General features: G+C 39.3%; 2 protein-coding genes across 4 annotated transcripts; both read left to right on the plus strand.

Moving 5' to 3' along the window:
- The first annotated feature begins 1,070 nt into the window (after positions 1–1,070).
- LOC119826049 (UDP-glucuronosyltransferase 2B1-like) lies at positions 1,071–23,846 on the plus strand. 3 transcript variants are annotated; one of them, XM_038347084.1, is made up of 7 exons: positions 1,071–1,128; positions 9,964–10,732; positions 12,562–12,710; positions 18,676–18,807; positions 20,498–20,585; positions 21,330–21,549; positions 23,354–23,846. In XM_038347084.1, the coding sequence occupies exons 2-7, from the start codon at positions 10,009–10,011 to the stop codon at positions 23,631–23,633; spliced, it is 1,593 nt and encodes a 530-aa protein (XP_038203012.1). In that variant the 5' UTR covers positions 1,071–1,128; positions 9,964–10,008; the 3' UTR covers positions 23,634–23,846. The 3 variants fall into 3 exon arrangements, with proteins under 3 accessions (XP_038203012.1, XP_038203024.1, XP_038203018.1); XM_038347090.1 differs by lacking the exon at positions 1,071–1,128 and adding an exon at positions 2,027–2,161; XM_038347096.1 differs by lacking the exon at positions 9,964–10,732 and having other exon boundaries at positions 1,090–1,128.
- On the plus strand, positions 1,266–3,075 carry LOC119826071 (protein-S-isoprenylcysteine O-methyltransferase-like). The gene is given in 3 exon segments (XM_038347100.1): positions 1,266–1,367; positions 1,369–1,461; positions 1,540–3,075. Coding segments are annotated over 3 exon segments (855 nt in total). The 3' UTR covers positions 2,200–3,075.
- Positions 23,847–24,062: the final 216 nt, after the last annotated feature.

A 24,062-nucleotide genomic window follows, 5' to 3' on the forward strand; every position in this document is an offset into this window, starting at 1 on the left:
AGATTTCTCAGTGGTTAAGAGTGCTTGCTGTGCCAGAATTAGGAGTTAGATCAAATTTCCATCATGTGTGGAAACCTAGCATACCTGTGTGAATGTCCATAAGTTCTGGGAAGGAGGCGGGGAGAGACCCTTGGATCTGAGGACTTACCGGTCACCAAGCCTAAGAGAAGTGGCAACCTTGATGTTCAGTGAAATAGCCTGTCTTTAGTGAATAAGATAGGTGATCAATACGTGAATGAGAGTGCAGGCAAGACACTGGGCATCCTCTGTCTCTGGCATACACATGAATTAGTGCACGCACATTCACATACATACACTACTCACATGCCTGCTCACATCACACACACACACACACACAGAGAGAGAGAGAGAGAGAGAGAGAGAGAGAGAGAGAGAGAGAGAGAGAGAGAGAGAGAGAGAGAGATGAGAGAAAGAGAGACATGAGAGAGAGGGAGAATACTCAATACCTCATCAACTATAGCTTTCAAAAGCATGTGTGATGGCCAATATTAATTGTCAACCTGAGTGCATTTGGAATCAACTAAAGCCCAAGCTATGGGACACACTTATGAGGAGTTTTTTTAATTGTTTTTATTGAGCTATATAATTTTCTCCACTACCTTCCACCTCCTCCACTTCTGCCCTCTCCCATGATCCCCATGCTCCCAATTTATTAAGAAGTTCTTATATTTTTCTACTTCCCATGTAGATTAGATCCATGTATGTCTCTCTTAGGGTCTCATTTGTTCTCTAGGATCTCTGGGGTTACAAATTGTAGGCTGGCTTTTCTTTGCTTTATGTCTAAAATCCACTTATAAGTGAGTACATATGATATTTGTCTTTCTGAGTATGGGTTACCTCACTCAATCGATGTTTTCTAGATCCATCCATTTGCCTGCTAATTTCAAGGTGTTGTTATTATTATTATTATTATTATTATTATTATTATTATTATTATTATTTCCTATGTAGTACTCTGTTGGGGCAGCTGGCCCAATCCCTGCGTTCAGGGGCGTGGCTGCTCCAGCGGGGTAGCATTCCCCTTAAATAGGATTGGGGAGCCGGAAGGCGCCCCATTCTTTTGCGCTGTCCCGCGCTCACCTTCGGCTCCGCTGGACCCTTGGTTCTGTAAGTTCCCTTATCTCCCCTTGTATTAAAATTGAGTAATTATAAAAGGACTATTTTTGGTTATTTCCAATCTTCGCCGCTTCATCTGGCGCCCAACTCGGGCTAGTCCGCCGCCGGCTCTTCCGCCGCCCTGCGCCATGGCGGGCTGCGCGGCGCGGGTTCCGCCGGGCTCCGAGGCGCGTCTCAGCCTCGCTACCTTCCTGCTTGGCGCCTCGGTGCTCGCTCTACCGCTGCTCACGGCGCGCCGGCCTGCAGGGCCGCACCGGGCTGGCGCTCTACGTGGCCGGGCTCAATGCGCTGCTGCTGCTGCTCTACCAGCCGCCACGCTACCAGGTGCGGGTCGGGTGCGGAGGGACCGGAACCGTGATCGGGGACGGGCGGGCCGGTCGCGTGAACCGAGATCGGGGACAGATAGCCATCCGAGCTTGTTTCCTTGGCTTTGTGTTTGGCTGCAGTGTGCTGCTAAGTTTCAGCCAGTCTTCTTGGAATCACTTTGGCTGGTACGTGTGCTCGCTGTCATTATTCCACTATTCTGAGTACTTAGTGACAACTGTCAATAACCCCAAAAGTCTCTCCTTGGATTCCTTCCTCCTGAATCACAGTCTGGAGTACACGGTGGCTGCTCTTTCTTCCTGGATAGAGTTCACACTTGAAAACATCTTTTGGCCAGAACTGAAGCAGATCACCTGGCTCAGCACCACTGGGCTGCTGATGGTGGTGTTTGGAGAATGCCTGCGGAAAGCAGCCATGTTTACAGCTGGCTCCAATTTCAACCACGTGGTGCAGAGTGAGAAGTCAGACACCCACACTCTGGTGACGAGCGGCGTGTACGCCTGGTTCCGGCATCCCTCCTATGTGGGGTGGTTTTACTGGAGTATCGGAACCCAGGTGATGCTGTGTAACCCCATCTGCGGTGTTGTCTACGCCCTGACGGTGTGGCGCTTCTTTCGTGATCGCACAGAAGAGGAGGAGATCTCGCTGATTCACTTCTTTGGGGAGGAATACTTGGAGTATAAGAAGCGGGTTCCCACAGGTCTGCCTTTCATAAAGGGAGTCAAGGTGGAGCTATGACGGGCAGAGGCCTGCGGGGCCAGGGAATCTCTGGCCCTGCGCAGCCTAGGACGGAACTGCTTCCAGTTGGCCTCTGCAAAATGAGTTTCTTAACCATTTTATATGTCACTAATTACTCCTCAGAATGTCACCCAAGACCTAACGGTCAGAAGGCCTTAGGACCACAGGGCCCACTACAGCATTCTCTTGTGCGGAATGAAGGTAGAACACAGATAAACAGTGAACAAGGAGCGTGTCACAGCTGTCCCCTCAGTGTTCTTTCTACAGTGGCGGGGTGAGGACCCAAGCCACAGTCTCACGCCCCCTCAGGCCAGAGTGTATTGGCACTGTGACCAGGACATCGGGAGAGGACAGTGCCCTCTGCAGCACTCATGCCAGAATGTGTAGTCAGAGCTGCCTCATAATAGCATTCGAATTACATCAAAACCCTTTAATTTAACCGAAAACACAACATAGCTTTAACCTTGTCTGCCCTAAGTGCATGAGCATCTGTGTTAACTCCAAAGGCTTTGACACTTTGGCTCATTATACGTTTAATCATTCTTCCACACCAGTTTCCTAAAAATAGCAGAGGGACACCAATGCTCCCCGTCTCTGTATTTCTAAGACCAACAGGCAGCACAGACTCCTCAGAGTGCTCCGGGGCTTTGAGCAACCATTGCACTGGGCCTGAGGACGCGGGCCCTGGGGGTCTCCTGCAGCCCTGGCCTCAGAGATTGTGTTTCCAGGAAGTATTTTTCAGGTGCCTGTGCTAATGTTGAGAAGTACTGCCCTCTGTGTATTTGGGATTTTTATTCATTTTTATCATAACTTGTGTTTTGTATTTTTTGTGTTGCAGTGTGAGTCTATTACATTTGTTTTCTGTGTTCTTTCAAAGTAAGTCGCCCCTACTACTGCTTCAGATGTTCCAGAGGGCCCAGCATAGATCATGCGTCTGTGGGCCCAGCATAGCTCATGGCGTCTGTGGGCCCAGCATAGCTCATGCGTCTGTGGGTCCAGGCACCTGACTCCTAAAGAACCTTCAGTTGGGCGGCTCAGTCCAGGTCCACTGGCATCTTTGTTCTGCAGGTCTGGGGAGAACATTTAGCTTTTTCTATGTTCCACATAAAAAGCTTCAAGAGGTGCGGTGGTGTGGGACAATGGTTTATAGTCTGTCAATTATGTTTTAAATAAACGCTGATTGGCCAGTAGCCAGGCAGAAGGTATAGGTGGGAAAACCAGTCAGGAAGTAGAGGCAGGTCAATGAGAACAGAATTCTGGGAAGAAGGAACTCCTGGTTGGCAGTTGTGAGCCCACCACAAAAGAAGCAAGATATGACTGCCTAGCTGAAAAAGGTACTGAGCCATGTGGCTAACATAGATAAGAACAATGGGCTAATATAAGTTGTAAGAGTTAATAAAAAGCCTGAGATATTAGGCCAGTCAGTTTATAACTAATGTAGACCTCTGTGTGATCTCTTTGTGAATTAATGATTGTGGAAACCGGGCAGGATAGAAAACTCAGTCAACAGTACTCCATTGTGAAAATATACCACATTTTTCTGAACCATTCTTTGGTCGAGGGGCATTTAGGTTGTTTCCAGTTTCTTTTATGACAAATAATCTGCTATGAACATAGTGAGCACCTGTCCTTGTGGTATGATTGATCATCCTTTGGGTATATACCCAAAAGTAGTATTGCTGGGTCTTCAGGTAGGCTGTTTCCTAATTTTCTGAGAAATCACCTTACTGATTTCTAAAGCAGCTGCACCAGTTTGCACTCCCACCAGCAATGCAGGAGTGTTCCCTTTACCCCACAACCTCTCTATGGTAAGCTGTTATTAGTGTTTTTGATCTTGATCATTCTGAAAGGTTTAAGATGGAATCTCACTGTTGTGTTGATTTGCATTTCTCTGATGGCTAAGGATGTTGAGCATTTCTTTAAGTGTCCTTCAGCCATGTTAGATCGTTTCTTGAGAGTTCTCTATTTAGGTCTGTACCCATTTTTTATTTGTTCCTTTGGTGACCAGTTTCTTGAGTTTTTGTATATTTGGAGATCAGCCCCTGTCTGATGTGCGTTTGATGAAGATCTTTTCCCATTCTATAGACTGCCATTTGTTTGACTGTGTCTTTTGCTTTACAGAAGCTTCTCAGTTTCAGGAGGTCCTTTTATTAATTGCTGCTCACAGTGTTTGTACTTCTGGGGTTATAATTAGGAAGTAATCTCTTATGCCAATGCATTCAAATGTATTTCCTACTTTCTCCTCTATGAGGGTCAGTGTGGTTGGTTTTATGTTGAGGTCTCTGATCTATTTGGGCTGAGTTTTCTGCTTGGTGGTAGATAGAAACCTATTTTCATTCTTCTACATGTTGATAGCCATTTATGACAGCACCATCTGTTGAATATCTTTCTTTTTTCCATTTTATATTTTTTCCTTTTTTGTCAAAAGTCAGATAGTCCTTCATGTGTGCATTGATATCTGGGGCTTCAAGTCAGTTCCATTGGAAATCCTGTCTGTTTTTATGCCAATACCAGGTTGTTTGCTTTACTGTTTGAAGACAGGGATTGTGATGCCTCCAGAAGTTTCTTTATTGTACGTGATTGTTTTGTGGTTTTTTTTTTAACTTTTCCATACAAAGTTGTGTATTATTTTTCCAGGTCTGTGAAGAATTTTGCTTGGATTTTGATGGGCATTGCATTGAATCTCTAGATTGTTTTTGGTAAGACTGCTGTTTTTGCAATGTCAATTCTACCTTCCTAAGAGCATGGGAGATCTTTCCAATTTCTGGTGTCTTCTTCAAATTCTTTCTTCAAAGATTTAAAGTTCTTGTCATACAGGTCTTCCATTTGTTTGGTTAGAGTTACTCCAAGATCTTTTATATTATTTGTGGCTATTGTGAAGGGTAATGTTAAATTAAATTTGTATCCTGCTACATTACTGAAGGTGCTTATGAGTTTAGGAGTTCTTGGTAGAATTTTTGGAGTCACTTTTGTAAACTATCATATCATTAGCAAATAGTGAGAGTTTGACTTCTTTTCTGATGTATATTCCCTTGATCTCCTTCATTGTCTTATTGCTCTAGCTAGAACCTCAAGTACTATGTTGAATAGATAATGAGAGAGTGGACAACCTTGCCTTGATCTTGATTTCAGTGGGATTTCTTTGAGTTTCTATTTAGTTGGATGTTGAATGTTGAATTGCTGTATATAGAGTTTATTATGTTTAGGTACGTTACTTGTATCACTGTTCTCTCCAAGAACTTTATCATGAAGGGCTGTAGTATTTTATCAAAGGTTTTTTATTCAACATCTAATGAGATTATCATCTGTGTGTTTTTTATTACTTAGTTTGTTTATGTGGTGGATTACAATGACAGATTTTTATATGGTGAACCATCCTGGCATCTCTAGGATAAATCCTACTTGATCGTGGTGGATGAATTTTCTGATGAACTCTTGAATTCCATTTGCCAGTATTTTATTGAGTATTTTTGATCAATCTTCATGAGTGAGATTGATCTGCAATTCTCATTCTTAGTAATATCTTTGTTTGGTTTGGGTATCAGGGTAATTGGATCCTCATTGAATGAGTATGGCAGTGTTCTTTTGGTTTCTATAGTGTGGAACAATTTGAGGAGTATTGTTGTTAGTTCTTCTTTGAAACTTTTGTAGGCTTCAGAGCTGAAACCATCTGGCCCTGAGCTTTATTAGTTGGGAGACTTTTGATGACTGCTTCTATTATTTTAATGATTATAGGTTTATTTAATTTGTTTATCTGGTTTAAATTTAATTTTGGTAAGTGATATTTAACCAGAATGTTGTCTATTTCCTTTAAGTTTTCCAATTTTGTAAAGTACAAGTTTTCAAAGTATAACCTGTTGATTCTCTTGATTTCCTCTGTGTCTGTTGTTTTTCATTTCTGATTTGGTTAATTTGGATATTCTCTCTCTGCCTTTTGGTTAGTTAGGATTAAGGTTTGTTTATTTTGTTGATTTTCTTGACAAACCAACTCTTTGTCTCATTAATTCTTTGTATTGTTTTCTTTGTTTCTATTTTGTTGATTCCAGCTCTCAATTTGTTTATTTCCTGCCATCTAGTCCTCCTGGGTGAGTTTACTTCTTTTTGTTCTACAGTTCTCAGGTGTTCTGTTAACTCACTGATGTGGGACTTTTCCAGCTTCTTTATATAGGCGTTTAGTCCTACAAACATTCCTCTTGGCACTGCTTCCATTGTATCCCATAAACTTGGATATGTTGTGTGGTAATTTGCTGAATTATAGGAAGTCTTATATTTCTTTCTTTATTTCTTCCTTGACCCATTGGGGATTTAAGTGAGTATTGTGTCATTTTCATGTGCTTGCAGCCATTCTGAAACTAGTGCCGCTGTTGAATTCTAATTTTAAGTCATGTTAATCCGATAAGATACATGGGGTTATTCCAATTTTTTTGTATCTGTTGAGGTTTGTTTTGTTACTTAGTATGTGGTTAATTTTTGAGAAGGTTCCATGAGGTGCTGAGAAGAAGATATATTCTTTTCTGTTTGGATGAAATATTCTATAGATGCCTGTTAAGACCATTTGAGTCATAACATCTATTAGTTCCCTTATTTCTCTCTTAACTTCTGTCTGCCAGATCTGTCCAGTGGTGAGAGTGGGGTGTTGAAATCTCCCACTATTAGGGTTTTGGGTTTAATGTGTGATTTAAACTTTAATTGTGTTTCTATTACATATGAGGCTGCCCTTTTATTTGGGGCATTGATGTTCAGTATTGAGATTTCAGATTGATGGATCTTTCCTGTGACTAATATGAAATATCTTTCTTTGTCTCTTTTGATTGATTTTAGTTTGAAGTCTATTTTGATAGCTATTAGGACAGCTACACCAGCTTCTTTCTTTACCCTGAGGTAATGCCTGTATTTAAGGTTGAGATGTGTTTCTATTATCAGCAGAAGGATAGATTCTGTTTTTGTTTCCAATCTTTTAGTCTGCGTCTTTCATTGGTGAGCAGTTCATTTATATTAAGGGATATCAATGACCAGTGATTACTAGTTTCTGTTATTTTAAGTTTTCATTGTTGGTGATGTTATTGTGTATGTTTTCTCTTCTTTGATATTTACTGCTATGAGATCATCTACTTTCTATGTTCTTGTGGATGTAACAGACTTCCTTGAATTGGAGTTTTCTTTCTATTACTTTGTGTAGGGCTGGATTTGTGGCTAGGTATTTGTTAAATCTGGTTCTGTCATGGAATACCTCATTTTGTCCATCTATGGGGATTGATAGTTTTTCTGGGTATAGTAATCTGGGCTGGCATCTGCGGCATATTAATGTCTGCCTAACACTTGACCAGGACTTCCTGACTTTTGTTGTTTCCACTGACAAGTAAGGTGTAATTCTGATACATATGCCTTTATATGTTACATGGTGTCCTTCCTTTGCAACTCTTAATATTCTTTCTTTATTCTGTATGTTTAGTGTTTTGATTAGTTTTTGTTAGTTTTAATGTTTTGTTTGATCATAAGACTATTTCCTCTATCGTATGTTCAATACTTGAGATTCTCTCTTTCAGATCTTGTATTCCGCTATTTATGCTTGCCTTTGTGGTTCCTGATCGATTTCCCATATTTTCTGTTTGTAGAATTCCTTTAGTTTGTGTTTTCTTTGTTGTCTTTATTTCAATTTTCAAGTCTTGAACCTTTTCTTTCACCTGTTTAATTGCTTTTTCTTGGTTTTCTTTAAGGGGTTTGTTGACTTCTTCCAATTTTTTGTTTGTCTTTTCCTCCATTTCTTTAAGGGAATTTTTAATTTCCTCTTCAAGAATCTCAAACATTCTTCTAGAGTTATTTTAAGTCTTTTTCTTCTGCTTCATTTGTATTAAGGTGTTCAAGTCTTGCTATTGATAATTCAAGTCTCTAATTCATAATGCTCTCAAAGAAAAAAATCTAATGTTCTCCATTATAATCTCACTGAATATATAAACCACACTTAAAGGTAGACCCCATGCCAGGATTAGATGGCCACCCTGAAACAAGTTCCATGATATTTTTGTAGAGTATTTTTTATTTTTAGTCTCATAATGTCTTGTTTGGGCACTTTTAAAAAATATTATTGGTATTTTCCTTGTATATTATGGTTTCTGTTTAGGGTTAGCCTGACCTCCTGCCTGATATAGTCAGAGGTCGCACTGGCAGCCTGGCCCAGATAGCCAGCATTTTAATATGGCGCAGCTTTTTTGCTGCTGCTGCTGCTGCTGCGTCAGAAAAGCTCGCCTAATAGAGCTGCAGCCTTCCGCCAGCAAACAGCAAAAAGCTGTGTTAAACTCTGTATTCTCGTGTCCAGAATTTTTTAGGCTTTTTAGGTTTTACGTGGATATAGTCAACCACATTGGATCAAGGACCAGGTGGGTCAATGAGAACAGGGAAATTCTGGGAAGAAGGAAGACCTAGTCCACAGTCCTGGCCCAGCCACAAAAGAAGCAAAATGTGACTGCCTCACCAAAGGTACCTGGCCATGAGGCTAATATAGACAAGAATAATGGGTTAATATAAGTTATAAGAGTTAATAAGAAGCCTGAGTTAGTGGGCCAATCAGTTTATAACTAATGTAGACCTCTGTGTTACTTCTTTGGGGCTTAACAACTTCAGGGACTGGACAGGACACAAAACTCAGACAACAAATATTACCATAGAACCTCTGTCCAACAACAGATGGAAACAGAGGCAAAGACCCACATTGGAGCACTGGACTGAGCTTCCAAGATCCAGTTGAAGAGTGGAAGGAGTGAGAGTATGAGCAAGGAAGTCAAGGCAATGAGGGGTTCATCCACTGAGACAGTTTGCCTGAGCTAATGGTAGCACACCAATTCCAACTGGACTGAGAGTGAATGAACACGGAAAGAAACTAGCTCCTCTGAATATGGTTGACAGTTGGGCAGACAGAGGGGCCACTGATAGTGACCATGGAATTTATCTCTACTGCATGTACTGGCTTCTTGAGATCCTATTCTCGTTGGATGTATACCTTGCCCAACCTAGATGTAGTAGGAAGGGCCTTGGACTTTCCACTTGGTAGAGTACATTGCCCTCTCTTCAGAGATTATGCTATGAACCTCTGGACTATAGATCTAAAATTGATGAGTTATGTGATACATGAATAACACATCATATACATTCACATGGGGAAAAGTCACTGAACTATGAAGAAATAAAATATGTCTCAGCAGTGTGGCCTTTATTTCAGGATTTATATCAACCTATATTTTTTTGACAAGTTCATTTTGACTTTCTTTCTCTGTCTCTGTCTCTCCTTTCTTTTCCTCTCTCTGTATCTCAGTCTCTCTCTCTCTCTCTCTCTCTCTCTCTCTCTCTCTCTCTCTCTCTCTCTCTCTCTCTCTCTCTCTCTCTCTGGTTTTTTGAAACTGGGTTTCATGTGTCTTTGTGTAGCTCTGGATGTCCTGGAACTCCTTTGTAGACCAAGTTGACATTCAACTCAGAAATCTGCCTGCCTCTGCTTCCCTAGTGCTGGGATTAAAGGCATGTGCCACCACTGCCAGCACAAGTTCATTTTCACTATTCTAAGAAAAATGTTTTAAAATCTCTAGCATATCAAAGACAAATTATTCATTCAAGGTCACTGAGAATCGGTAGTCATTTCACATGATCACATCTGCCTTCTGGTTTTTGCACTTGGCATCCAGCGACTATGACTATATTATTTCTATTTGCTTTGGTGGATACAAGTTATTAAATAATTAAAGAGTAATTATTACTCTTTCCTTTATCTGTAAGAGTCGAGAAATCACCATTTGAAAGGCAACTCTGAACTTAACCAAGATGTCTATGAAAATGACAGTAGCCCTGCTCCTGCTACAGCTGAGTAGCTTCTTTGGATCTGGAAGTAGTGGGAAGGTGCTGGTGTGGCCAGTGGAATTCAGCCATTGGCTCAACCTAAAGATAATTCTAGAAGAGCTTGTGAAGAAGGGCCATGAAGTGACTGTTCTGAGACCTTCGGTTTACTTTTCTTATGAAGTTGACAACACATCTGCTATTGAATTTGAAACATATCCTGCATCATTTTCCATGACTGATGCAGAAGAATTTTCCAAAGCAGCCTTCAATAAACGCATTTATGAGCTGCCAAAGCAATCATTTTGGGGATACTTTTTAATGTTACAAGAACTGTTTTTGTTCGAGTCAGAATATTTTGAGCATTTCTGCAAAGATGCAGTTTTAAACAAGGAACTTATGACAAAACTACGTAATTCAAGCTTTGATGTCCTACTAGCAGATCCATTCTTACCCTGCGGTGAACTGCTGGCTGAGATTTTTAAGATACCTCTGGTGTACAGTCTCCGATTCTTTCCTGGCTCCAAGTACGAAAAGCACAGTGGAGGACTGCCACTACCTCCTTCCTATGTGCCCATTGCTTTGTCAGAATTGAGTGATCGAATGACATTCATGGAAAGGGTACAAAATCTAATCTATGTGCTTTCTTTTGAATTTTGGTTACAAATGTTTAATGAGAAGAGGTGGAATCAGTTTTACAGTGAAGTATTGGGTAAGTGCCATGGTCATCTGGGATTGTTGTATTCAAAATTTACTGTATCATTGAAAGTAAACAACAGGATAGACAGTCATCAGTAAAAATGTAAAAAACCTGTGAAATTATCTGCCTAATTCAAAATTGTACAAAAGCCTATGTCTCAATGGTAAATTAGAAAACCTTGTCTATGACTTGCCAAGACACTTACAAATGGTACATATTCACCAAGCAATGGTTTGTGGGCTTTCTAAGCAAGTACATAGGCATTTTCTATTTTATCTCATGTTTTTAGAACAGTTTTACCTGAGTGGAATGTATCCTTATCATCATCACCATCATTAGTATCATTATTATCTATTTGTGCACTGGTTGGGGGACTGTGTATCAATGCATACAAGTGGAATTTGAGGACGCCTTGGAGTCTATTCTCTTTACATGCTTACACATATTCTGAAGATGGAAGTATGCTTGCCACCTTGCAGAGCAACTGCTTTAACCCATTGGACCATCTGGCTGACCCCTAAAACAATTGTTTTAAACTCATTCAATGTCCTCTCGAGCAACAGACATATAGATTGAGGATTAACAGACATTTCTACCATAGTTACCTATACAGCATGAAGAACTTATCACTTCTAAAATAATTAGTTACTTTATTTAAAATTTGAAAACTTTCTGACTTTACATAATGAGTTTTTTTCACAATTGTGACACACACCATCTCTGTCTCAGACACAGCGAATTTATGAATGAAGGATTTTAGAGAATCCAAGTTCAGTCACCGGGTGTCTAAAATTCTTCTCTTTTAAACCTTTAATGGTGCCAGCAAATGGCTCACTAGGTAAAGGCACATCCTTCCAAAACCCTGAAGACATTAAACCCATCCGTGGGGTATAAGGAATGAAAGGACAAAATGACTTCCTACAAATGTCCTCTGGCCTGTGAGCTCTGCATACATACACACGTGCACACATGTGCACTTAAACCTTTTAAAATACTAAAATGTTCAAGTGTGAACATGGACATTGTTAGCTATAGAGTTTTAAATGGTTTCTTTTTTAAAGGAAAAATAGTAGGGAATAGAGCTCTCATTCCATAATCTATGACTTACCTTTGCTTATAATTTACAACCATAGGTATACATGCATTCAGTCATAATTTAAGAGTAGTACCAGGATAAGGGACAGAGGGGTAATCAAACTTCTCTTGGAAATCAACTAGGACAATCCAATGGGACTCTGTCTCAAAATGAAATTCTGAAGCAGAATCCCCACAGATGTTTACACTGGGCATGGCTGCACACATCTGTAATCCCAGCAGTTGAGATGCGAAGGAAGAGGATCTGGAGTTCAAGGTCAACTTTGGCTACACAGTGACACTGGGATCACCCCGTGCTCCATCAGAATATGTGTGTTGAAACAAAAAAAAAAAAAAAAAAAAAAAAAAAAAAAAACAGCACAAAATTCTCAGTTCCCTTAGAGAACTACACATCAAAGTTCCAGCAGCTAAAATAGGGTAAATCAGTTTTAAGGGGGCATTTCCCTGAGTTACAAATGGGATTCATAGACAGTGTCATGAAGTATATTAAAATGGCATATCTAGATATCTGGTAATCATGAATTTCCAAGATGTGTTACACATGTGTTATCTTCTCCAAAATCACACACACATGCACGCACACACACACACACACATACACACACACACACACACACAGACACACACACTTGTAAACAACTCTGACTACATTATCTAAAGCATTTTCAGAAGACTACCTGGCATGTCCATCTCCACCTAACAATTTTGTCACCTGTTCTACCTACACTTTTCTGATTCCTCTTCAGGGAGACCCACAACACTCACTGAGATGATGGGGAAGGCAGATATATGGCTCATTCGAACCTACTGGGATTTGGAATTTCCCCACCCTGTCTTACCAAACTTTGAATATGTTGGAGGACTCCACTGCAGACCTGCAAAGCCTCTGCCAAAGGTAAAACAAATTCCTGTTTGCTTTCTTCTCTTTCCCTTGCATATTTAGCAAAAGTGACTTTCATTCCTTCAGAATGTTTGTGGCAGACTCAGTGTCACAGGAATTTAGATAGAGAAACCGTCCAGTAGAAACACCTGTACTATTCCATCACAAGAGTCTGCACTTCCTTTCTGAAGCCCGGTGGGACATCTAAGGACAGGGAGGGACAGAGTACTGCTCAACACAGAGATGACCTCAGTTATTCAGGCAGAACATACAGATATGTGACAGGGCCACCCTACAGGAAAGTGCTGAGTACACAAAGACACAAAGTGTGCACAGCCTCACCCAGAAACACCAGCAATTCTACTCTGAAGACAGACTCCTTGTAACAATGTTACAATGAGGAAAGGCCAAGCTGCCTGGCAGTAAAAGTAAAGATGAGCGAGGGCACAGAGTTTGGCCTAGTGAAGAAAACTCAGTATCTCTCTGGGCACACAAATCTTCCCATAATTAGTGACTAGAAATGATTTATATAAGTTCACAGATTTGTTTAGGAATACTGTTTTAACTAGGCAAAGATGTGTGAGACTTGTTTGTACTGTAGAAAATTGCTTTAACTGTGTAAAGGTGTGTTACTTTTGTTTGTGCTGCATTTGTTTAATTGTGGAAAGATATGTTTGTTTGACCTTCCCTGCCTGTGGCACCCGATTGGTCTAATAAAAAGCTGGGGTAGCACATATCTAGGCAGAGAAATATCTAGGTTGACAGGGCTGGAAGGCAGAGAGAATAAATGGGAGGAGAAAGCTAGGCTTTAAGAGGAGAAGAATGAGAGAAGGAGGAGTTAATAAGGGACACTCAAGGGGCCAAAAGCCAGGCATCTGTAGGCCAGCCAGACACTGCAACAGGAAGAAAACAAGACAAGGTGAAAAATCTCCAAGGCAAAGGTAGATAGCAAGAAACAGGTTAATTTAAGTAAAAGTTGCTAGCCAGAAACATGGTTAAGCTAGGCTGAACATTCAAAACTAATAAGGCTCTGTGTCATGATTTGGGAGCTGGTTGGTGACCCCAAAGTAAAAAATCTTGTACAGAGATTCTAGCTTCACATTAAGGAAATGGCAATGTCAGCCAGAGACAATGAAGGGAGGCAGAGTGAGGACCTAAAGGGTGTGCTGAGGCTGTGACTCAGTGGTGCAGAGCTGGCCACACCTGCCCATGCAGCAGAAAGGAAGGAAGAAGGAAACAGAGGTGGGAATGCTGTTTACTCCTGATAATTAGGAATAACATATATTATATTGAAATCATAGGAAATAGTTTTGAGTCTTAATAATTTTCAACAGTTTTGATCCTTTAGGATAGGAATTATTCCTCCGAAGCACTTGCTTGCTCTCATTAAATACTAAAAATTTTCTGTGCATTTGAAAGAATAGATTTGACAAAATGCATCAAGGATATAAAATGCAGGCCCACTAGGTGGCTGAGGCTTAAAGGCTCTTGCAACAAAGCCTATGAATCTATGTTAGGTCCTGAGACACAAATGACAAAAGCGGAGAGGTAAGTCTCAAAAAAATGTCTTCAGATCTCATATACGCAATAAGTAAGCATAATGAAGCAATTAAATTATACTAATGAAAATCATTAAAATGCATATTTTAAAACATTTTGTAAAACCGGGTGGTGGTGACACATGCCTTTAGTATCAGCACTTGGGAGACAGACGGAGGTAGATCTCTGTGAATTTGAGGCTGGCCTGGTCTACATACCAAGTTCCAATACAGCTGAGGCTACACAGAGAAGCCCTGTCTCAAAAAACAAAACAAACAACAACAAAATATAACATGGTTGTCTAGGAAGTCACTTGATAGACCAGGCTGACCTCAAACTCAAAGACATCCATCTGCCTCTGCCTGCCAAGTGCTAGGATTAAAGGTGTGTGCCACCATGCCTCACATCATATTCATATGTATAAAATTTCTGAAATAAAAATTAGAGCATGTAGTAAGTAATTTAAATGTAACCAGCTCCCATAAGCTCATAGGAAATGTCACTACTGGGAGGAATCACTTTGTTGGAGTAGATGTAACCTTACTGGAGGAAGTTGTCACTGTGAAGGCAGGCTGTGAGGTCTCATATATGGTCAAGCCATGCCCAAGATCTCAGTTCACTTCCTATTGCCAGTGGATAAAGATATCCAATTCTCAGCTCCTTCTCTACCACCATGCCTACCTGCATGCTGCCATGCTTCCCACCATGATGATAATGGACTAAACCTCTGTTGCAAGGAGAGGGGTCCCTTTGTTTGTTCCAGCTGCCCGGCTAGCTTATACCTGAAATAATCACACAGAAACTGTATTAATTAAAACACTGCTTGGCCATTAGCTCTAGCCTCCTATTGGCTAATTCTCATATCATGATATAACCCATTTCTATTAATCTGTGTTCACCATGAGGTCGTGGCTTACTGGGAAAGATTTAGCATGTCTGGCCTGGCATTTCCATGGCAGTTCTCTCTCTCTGCTTTCTTCTTCCCAGAATCCAGTTCTGTATTCTCCATCTACCTAAGTTCTGCCCTATCAGGCCAAGCAGTTTCTTTATTGATTAACCAATAAAAGCAACACACAAACAGAAGAACCTCCTACACCAAACCTCTAGACTTTAAGCAACCAATTAAATGTTATCTTTTATAAGAGTTACCATGGTCATGGTATCTCTTCACAGCAATAGAAACCTTAGATAAGACAGAGTACAATTAGGAGGAGAAATATTCTGTTTAGAAATGGTAAATTGTGCCCATTGTTGTATTTTTAAAAAGGGAAAACAGTACCTTGAAAGCAAGTTCCAAAAATGAGCATGTACTGTGGTAAGATTTCTAGGACAATTTTGGCTACACATTGGATTTTGTTGTAGCAAAGCTCACTGAAGAAGGTACAATTATTCTCATATGGAATCTGTAAGGCAAGTGCTACAGGATCACATGCTCGAATGACATTTAGACAATTCGTGACAAAAATCCCATAGGAAAAGTAAGGGACAGAGTCAGGGAATAGTTCCTTCCCAGAGTTAAGGGGAAGAACAATTAAGACCTCAAACCAAGAAGGTCCTTTTTTCATTAAAGAACCTACAACTATAATAAGATTCTGCCCATCCACTAAAACTGAGATATCTAAGAAACTGGTCTTCTTTATCCCCCTGCATTCTAATTAAATTTTAAAATGATGGTAAGGTCATTAAAACACAAGACCTATCCTCACTAGCATCAGTAAATGGTTCAGTTCACCCTCTGTGAGGAATGGATGGGGGGAGGGGCACATAGGTAGAGGGAATGGGAGGAAGAGAGGGAACTGGGGTAGGTAAAATGAAAAAGGATAGTTTGTTTTCTTTTTAAAAAATAAAAGAAAATTTTAAAAGTAAGGAAAAAAGAAAACTCATGGAACACATTTATAATTCTTTTTTTGATGACCAAAATAATAAATAAATAAAAAGAAGTTTCAGTTCAATAACTATCAGTCAATCAGTCCTAAGTGAAAAACATGATTTCACAGATGATCATGAAAAAAGTGAGAGATTCAGAACACCAAAGAAGAATATGTCCCTCTTTGCAGTACAGTACTATAACTGTTATGAAAAGAAAGTTACTTGAGATGTTTAGGATCAGAAATTCCAAAGGAAGGACTATGCAGGAAATAAAAAATACATGTAGGATAATCATGACAGCATTTGGGTAACATTAACTCAATAAGATTCTGTTAGAGCAGTGGTTCTCAACCTTCCTAATGCTGGACCCCTTTAATACAGTTTCTCATGTTGTGATGAACCCTAACCATAAAATCATTTCTGTTGCTACTTCATAAGTATAATTTAGCTTCTGTTTATAAACCATGATATTAATAGTTTTGGAGACAGAGGTTTGCCAAAGGGGTCATAACCCACAGGACAAGAACTACTGAATTAGAGTATAGCTTCTTATATCTGAGTGTGCATGAAATCCCACAATGAGCTGAGGAGCTATTATGTTTCTAGCTGCTGGGAAAGGGAGCATCATCTCTCTTTAATGATGTGATGCATGGTAGGTTGTCTATATACCAGGGCAGACCCCACCCCCAAGACTAGATAGGCACCAGAAACTAGACTCAATGGGGAAAAATGAGAGAAAAAAGAAAATGTCTCAAAGTTAAGAGGAAAAGAATGGAATGGTAAAGGGAAGAATTGTTGGAAAGAGAAAGTTTTTTGTTAAAATACATTGAATGAAATTCTCTAATAAAATATTGCTAAAATTTGAGTATGCAAAAAACAATAAATGAACACAAAATTCAGAGATATGAACCAAGAGCCACGTCCTGAACTAAATTGTTGTCAGGGTTTCGTCTTGTCCAATTCCCACAATCATTACATCCCAAAGAAATCACACAGAGGTCTACATTAGTTATAAACTGATTGGCCCATTAGCTCAGGCTTCTTACTAACTCTTAGAACTTATATTAGCCCATTATTCTTATCTGTGATAGCCACATGGCTTGGTACCTTTTTCAGTCACATTTTGCTTCTTCTGTGGATAGATCAGGACTGTAGAGGAATGGGCTCCCTCCTTCCAGAATTCTCCTCTTCTCATTAACCTGCCTCTACTTCCTTTCTGCTTGTCCCACCTATACTTCCTGCCTAGCTGCTGGCCAATCAGCGTTTATTTAAAATATGATTGACAGAATACAGACCTTTCTCCCACACAAAATGACCTGAGATAAAACTGATATAATTTTTGTGTTCGGGTTTCTATTGTTGTGAATAGAAAACATGACCATGGCAACCCTTATAAAGGAAAATAATTAATTGGGACTTGCTTACAGTTCAGAAGTTTAGTCCCTTCTCATCAAGACAGGAAGCATAGCAGCATGCAGGAAGACATAGCACTGGAGAAAGAGTTGAGAGTTCTACATCTGGCAGCAGGAAGAGAGAGTGACACCGAGCCTGGCTTGAACAACTGAAACCTCAAAGCCCCACTCCCATTGACACACTTTCTCCAACAAGGACACAGATTCTCCAACAAGACCATACCTCCTAATAGTGCCTCTCACTATGGGTCTGTAAGGGGCCTTTTTATTCAAATCACTATAGTCTGGCCAAAAAAATTGCAGAGGTGCACAATTGCTTTCTCTGCTTCTTAAAGGAAACAGACAAGAATAAGCACTTTCTTGCCAACAAATACATACTTATACATACTATATTACATATACAGTTGTACATTTATATACAGTAAAAGAGAGTGATATCAAATAGAAAATATCTTTCCAAAAAACTAACTAATCTCTGCTAACATACAACCAATACTGAAAAGAAAATGAAGTTTTTAATGAATTAGAAATAGATTTTGTGCACCACTCCTGAGTATTCATGTAGCAGAAGTGACTGTTGTATCTCAAAAAGATAGCCATGAAGGATAACTATATATGAAGCAGCAACCTAGGAACCAACTAATAGATTTTAGTTAACAATAACAGTATATCCATACAAAAACATATAGCTAAGCCTTAAAATATAGGGAATAAGGACACATGATATAACCTATAAGAACCATAATGATATCACAAAGAAGTAAAATAATATGAAAATACCATAGGGATCATTATCATAACCCGACTAGTCAAAATTATGAGAACATAAACATAAGTTACAGTAAATTAGGAAAAGGAAAAGAGAACTTTGGATTTAATTATTACAAATTTGTTTTTTAATATTATAATGAAAAAAGATAACTGTGTTCTAAGGCTGTTTGTTTAAGCATGTACACATGTGTAATGCAGAACTATAACCTTCTAAATGGCTACTGCTCTACATCTTATATGTAGATGTGAATAGTTTTAAAACACTCAGTAGTCTAATCATGTCTAATGTTGCTCAGTTTCTTCCAGTGGATGTTGGTGTCAGTTTTGATGCAGGTTGTTTGATATTACTGTTTTTTTTTTTTTGTGATGGGTTGATTTTTCATCAACAGGAAATAGAAGACTTTGTCCAGTCTTCTGGAGAACATGGTGTGGTGGTGTTTTCCCTGGGGTCCATGGTGAGTAACCTAACAGAAGAAAGGACCAACATGATTGCAGCAGGCCTTGCACAGATTCCACAGAAGGTGAGATACAGTGCCTCAGAGATTCATTCTCACTTAGATGGTCATATCCTGTTCATATGTGATTGCAGAAATCTATAGGAAGCTAAAGGTGTCATGCTAACTATAACTCATGTCTGAAGTCACCTGTGACACAGAAATAGGGGACAAATGCTAAATAGTTTGCGTTATAAGATATATTTTGGGGTAAATTCTGTCATGGTTCAGCCACAATGAGTTCATACATTTGAGGGTAGGGGTATGTGGCTTAGAAATGTTAGATAGGAGAAACAGACATACAAAGGAAATACAAAGATAAAGGATAGTACTGGGAGGACAATTCAGTGAATACTGAATTTGCCAAAATTTACTTTTTATAAGCTTTATAACCTAATACAAATGGGAAGAAGGCAAAAGATTACTTTAACATGACATAAACTTACACATGAATGAAAATAATTCCTTATTTTTAAAATGGGATTTCTGCTATTCTGGATTCATTTTTTTTATCATATATATATATATATATATATATATATATATATATATATATATATATGATCAGTGGTTCTCAACCTTCCTAGTGCTTTAATACAGTTACTTATGTTGTAGTGACCCCAACCATACAATTATTCAATTATTTCAATTATTTTTGCTACTACTTCATAACTGTAATTTTGCTAATGTTATGAATTATAAAGTAAATATGTGATATTCCTGATGGTCTTAGGCAACCTTTGTGAAAGGTTCATTCAATCCCCAAGGGGGTCAAAAACCTAAGGGTTGGGAACCATTGGTTTAGATGATTGTTTCTTTCCTAAAAACAGAGAGAAAGAAAATATGGATTTGGATAAGAGGGGAGATGACAATCAGGGGAGGGTTTGGAGGAGAAGAAACCATAAACAGAATATATAATGTGGAAAAAACTTCTTTAAATAAAGAAAATATAAAATATAAATTTAAAAACTGGAATGGCTATTAAATCATCCTTTGTAATCTCGGCCAAATATGATCAACCATTTTTTTATTTAAAAAATATTTTTTGTGTTTTAAAAACCCACTGTATTTTCCATCATCCACATTTCAAAATGGGCCTATGCATGGTATTGCTTACCCTGCTATTAAAAAAAAATAGGTAGGACAGGATTTACCAACCTCAATTCCAACTGGGGTCTTAGTCTAGGAATTCTGAAACAAGAGGTAACTTGGGAACTTGCTCTTGAAGTAACCATATGTCGTACCACAAGGGTCTAATCTAATAAAATACTAATGATAAAAGTGATTATACATCAACTAAATCAAATACCGAGGACAAAAACTTACAGTGAAATTGTAAAATAAAAGTTATAAATATATGCTGAAAAAACAAAACCTGGTATACATTTGTAACTTTGATGGATTGTTGAACTGGAATTGCATTCACACATTTCTTCCTTCTGCTTAACATTACTGGGCCAAACTTTACCTAAGCTGCTGTTGACTAAACGTTAAGGTGCCATTTTGAAACTCAGATAAGCATGAGGCTAACTGCAGGACGGTGAGGGGAACTTGCATCCTTGCTGTAGCAGTTCTTCATGGTTCCCATCATCCATCCTCACTGCCTGGCCCTTAGGGACTGGGGTTTATCTGCATTGATTCTTAATCTCTCCAGAAATCTAGCAGGAGTAACTTGACATTTGACCAAAGTAATAAGAGGCTAGCTTCATCTTAACAGGTCCTTTGGCGATTTGAAGGCAAGAAGCCAGACACCTTGGGCTCCAACACTCGGCTGTACAAATGGATTCCCCAGAATGACCTTCTTGGTAAGCATAGGGAGATGCCTGAGACATAGGAATGGCTGCTCAGGAGAGGGGATGTCCACACTAATGCATTTATGACAACTGTGATCTAGTCCTGGGGAAAAGATGAAGAACTAATGTGAATGTGTTGGACAGATCCATTTTACCTCACTGTAATTACTCTTCAGATATATTTGTCACTTCTTTTCCTCCATTTCTTATTTCTATAACTTACATCTTCCTGTTCCCCTACTGTAGGGCAATTTTTAATGTCAGTGGGAATGGTATTCTTTCATTAATGGCTCTTCATTTACTCTGCTCTCCCGAAGACCCCACAACATGAAATGGTCCTACACATGGTGAAGTATTGACTGCCCTCAGTCTGATTCCATCAAAATGAACACACAACCCTTATTGTGTGGAGCCAACCCAGAGCAGTGGCTTCTCTGTTACTTTAGGAGAACATTCTCTCCTGAACCACTGACTGAGCTTGAGCAAGCTGTTGGCTCCACTTGGAGCTCTGCCGTTTTTGGTCCATTACACAAAATCTTTCTATTTTTCACACTCTGCCTCCTCTCTGTGACTTTCACTGAATCGCTGTGCACTTGACATGCTCCTTGAGCTAAGGCATGAAAGGAATTCAGTACAGTCCCATGGTTATGATAATGTTGTGTAGAGAATTTTTGCCTTTTCTGTGCCTTTTTCCCTGATTCGTTTTTTTTTCTAGAGTTATGATTAATACTTGCCCTTAATTTCTCTCCTTACTAGGTCATCCTAAAACCAGAGCTTTTATAACTCATGGTGGCACCAATGGCATCTATGAGGCGATCTACCATGGGATCCCTGTAGTGGGCATTCCTTTGTTTGGAGACCAGTTTGACAATATTGTTCACATGAAGACCAAAGGAGCAGGGGTTAGACTGGACTTTCACATGATGTCCAGCACAGATTTGCTCCATGCAGTGAAGACAGTCACTAATGACCCTTCGTGAGTATACTGATTTTTTAATTTGTAGTGTTTAAGATAAATTTCTTCAACAATAACTGTTGATTTCAACTAATATTTATTCCAATTTTGAAGAAAAAACTGTTAACCACTGTTGAATGAGCTTTTATTGTAAACCAAGACTTGCGCTATCCCCACAGACTTACTGTACAAGAACTTAGTTTACAGGAATTTGGCACAGGGACCCTTTTTCTCTTGCTAAATGAAAAGACACAAATGCCTCAAAGATGATCAAATCAACAAACAGCATATTGAATCTGAAATATAGAAAATGTATCAATTCAATGCCTACAGTTTCCAAAACTCTTATTGTTAAATAATCCACATTTATTCAAGAGTAGCTAATTATACATACATACATACATACATACATACATACATACATACATACATAAAATATATAAAGCATAATCAGGATACTCACATTTCCATCTCCTTAAACTTTTAGTATTTCATTTGTTCAATGTTCTCTGTCCACTTCTTATTAAACTTGTATATTGTAGCTCACAGTCACTGCCTCTGCTATAGTGCACTATCCTACTATCCAGTGATAGGATGTATCCGTGAACTGACCTCTCTCTAGCCCCATTCCCTCCCTCACTTCCCAGACTCCAGTTACCATTGCTCTACTCTCTACTTCTATGAAGTCAGCTCTAGTAGTTTCCACACAGTGGTCAGAATGTGCAGTGTTTTCTCTTAGGATGTTGTTTACATGACAATAAAACATCCTCCAATTGCATCTTATAACTGCAAATGTCTTCTTTGTAATGACTGAATAATATATATCGTTCTTATTATCTAATATAAAACATATTCATTATTTTCATATCACTTTTTAAGCCATCATCCCACAATGGGCACCTCAGTCAATTCACTTAGCTATTATGGCTAGTGCTGCAATTGCCAAGGACATGCAGGTATCTATTTGATAGATTATTTACTATTTCTTTAAATAGACTCCTAGTAGTAGGAAATATGTGGGTTTTTTTCCTAGTATCCATACCATATTACACCCTAACCAATCTCAGTAAGATTTCCACTTTCTAATATGAACATGTGGGTAATTGGGTAAAGGTTCTTTAAAGCAGTTCTAGCCGCATAAATTTAATCTCTGGAATTCATGTGGTGGAAGAAGTGAACTGACTCTTACAAGTAGTCCTCTTACCTCAGCATGTGTACCGTGTACATGTGTGTACATGTAGGCATGCACATACCACATATAAATGTGTTTTTTAAAAGAATCAGACTTTCTCTGAATGCCTGGCAGGCAATATATGGGTATTGTGTTTGTGTTGAACTCAGGCTGTTGTATATTCCAGGCAGACTATCAATGAGCTACATCCTCAATATTTATATCATCTTTTGAAAAACATGTATCTTTCTCATCATTGATCAGTTTTTAATAAGTAATAAGGATTTTTTGGTGAGATTTTAAAGAATTTCATGGCATAATCGGTCCTCAAAAACATCAATACATTTATTCTGCATTCAACTATAACACTTACAGTGGTTGGAATGAGTTAATAACATTTAATGTCCTGAAAAGATTTAGTTCTCAAAATTATTTTCCATTTCATTTTTGAAAAGTACTTCTCAGAGAATAGCAATTTGCAGGCTAACTTTCAAACATGCCCCACCCCAAGCCATACCTCTCCTCCTGCTCTTGTATGACAACATTCAATCTCATTATGCTTTCTCTAATCTTTCACGGGCGTGATGCTCTTCAGTAAATTAATTAACATTCAGTGTTGATGTTTTTGTGCTTCTCCTTTACATCTGTCTTTAGCTATAAGGAGAACGCCATGCGGCTATCAAGAATCCACCACGAGCAGCCAGTGAAACCCCTGGACAGAGCCGTCTTCTGGATTGAGTATGTCATGCGCCACAAGGGAGCCAAGCACCTTCGTGTGGCAGCGCATGACCTCACCTGGTACCAGTACCACTCTCTGGACGTGCTTGGATTCCTGCTTGCCTGTGTGGTGACTGTGATGTTCGTCATCACAAAGTGCTGCCTCTTTGGCTGCCAGACATTTGCTAAGTCTGGAAAGAAGAAGAAAAGGGAGTAGCTGAAGTGGGGAGGACTGACACATGGACCTCCTCTAATGCATCTCCGCAAGGGAGGCTGTGCGGGAAGCTCCTTCATCCTGTGACAAGGCCAATCTCTCTCTCTGACTCATCAAATCACAACATTATTTATAAAGTTTTAAGGATTGAACATATGCTAGAAATATTTTTGGTCACAGTGCAAGAAACTAGGAAAAAGTAACAATCAAACTATATCAGTGCCTCTTAAGCAATACTTCTGTGGCGCTGAAGAGATAAGCATGTCTCCATGCTTATGAGCACTTTTTGTTCTTGTAGAATATGACTTTTACCTCCAACACCCACAGGCTGCTAACAATCGTCAGTAACTCCAAAGTATCTGATGCCCTCTTCTGACTCCCTCAGGCACTGCATGCACACATACATGCCGGAAAACACACTCATGCACATAA

This window comes from Arvicola amphibius, chromosome 1 (genome assembly GCF_903992535.2).
Source record: "Arvicola amphibius chromosome 1, mArvAmp1.2, whole genome shotgun sequence".
NCBI classification, from domain to species: domain Eukaryota; kingdom Metazoa; phylum Chordata; class Mammalia; order Rodentia; family Cricetidae; genus Arvicola; species Arvicola amphibius.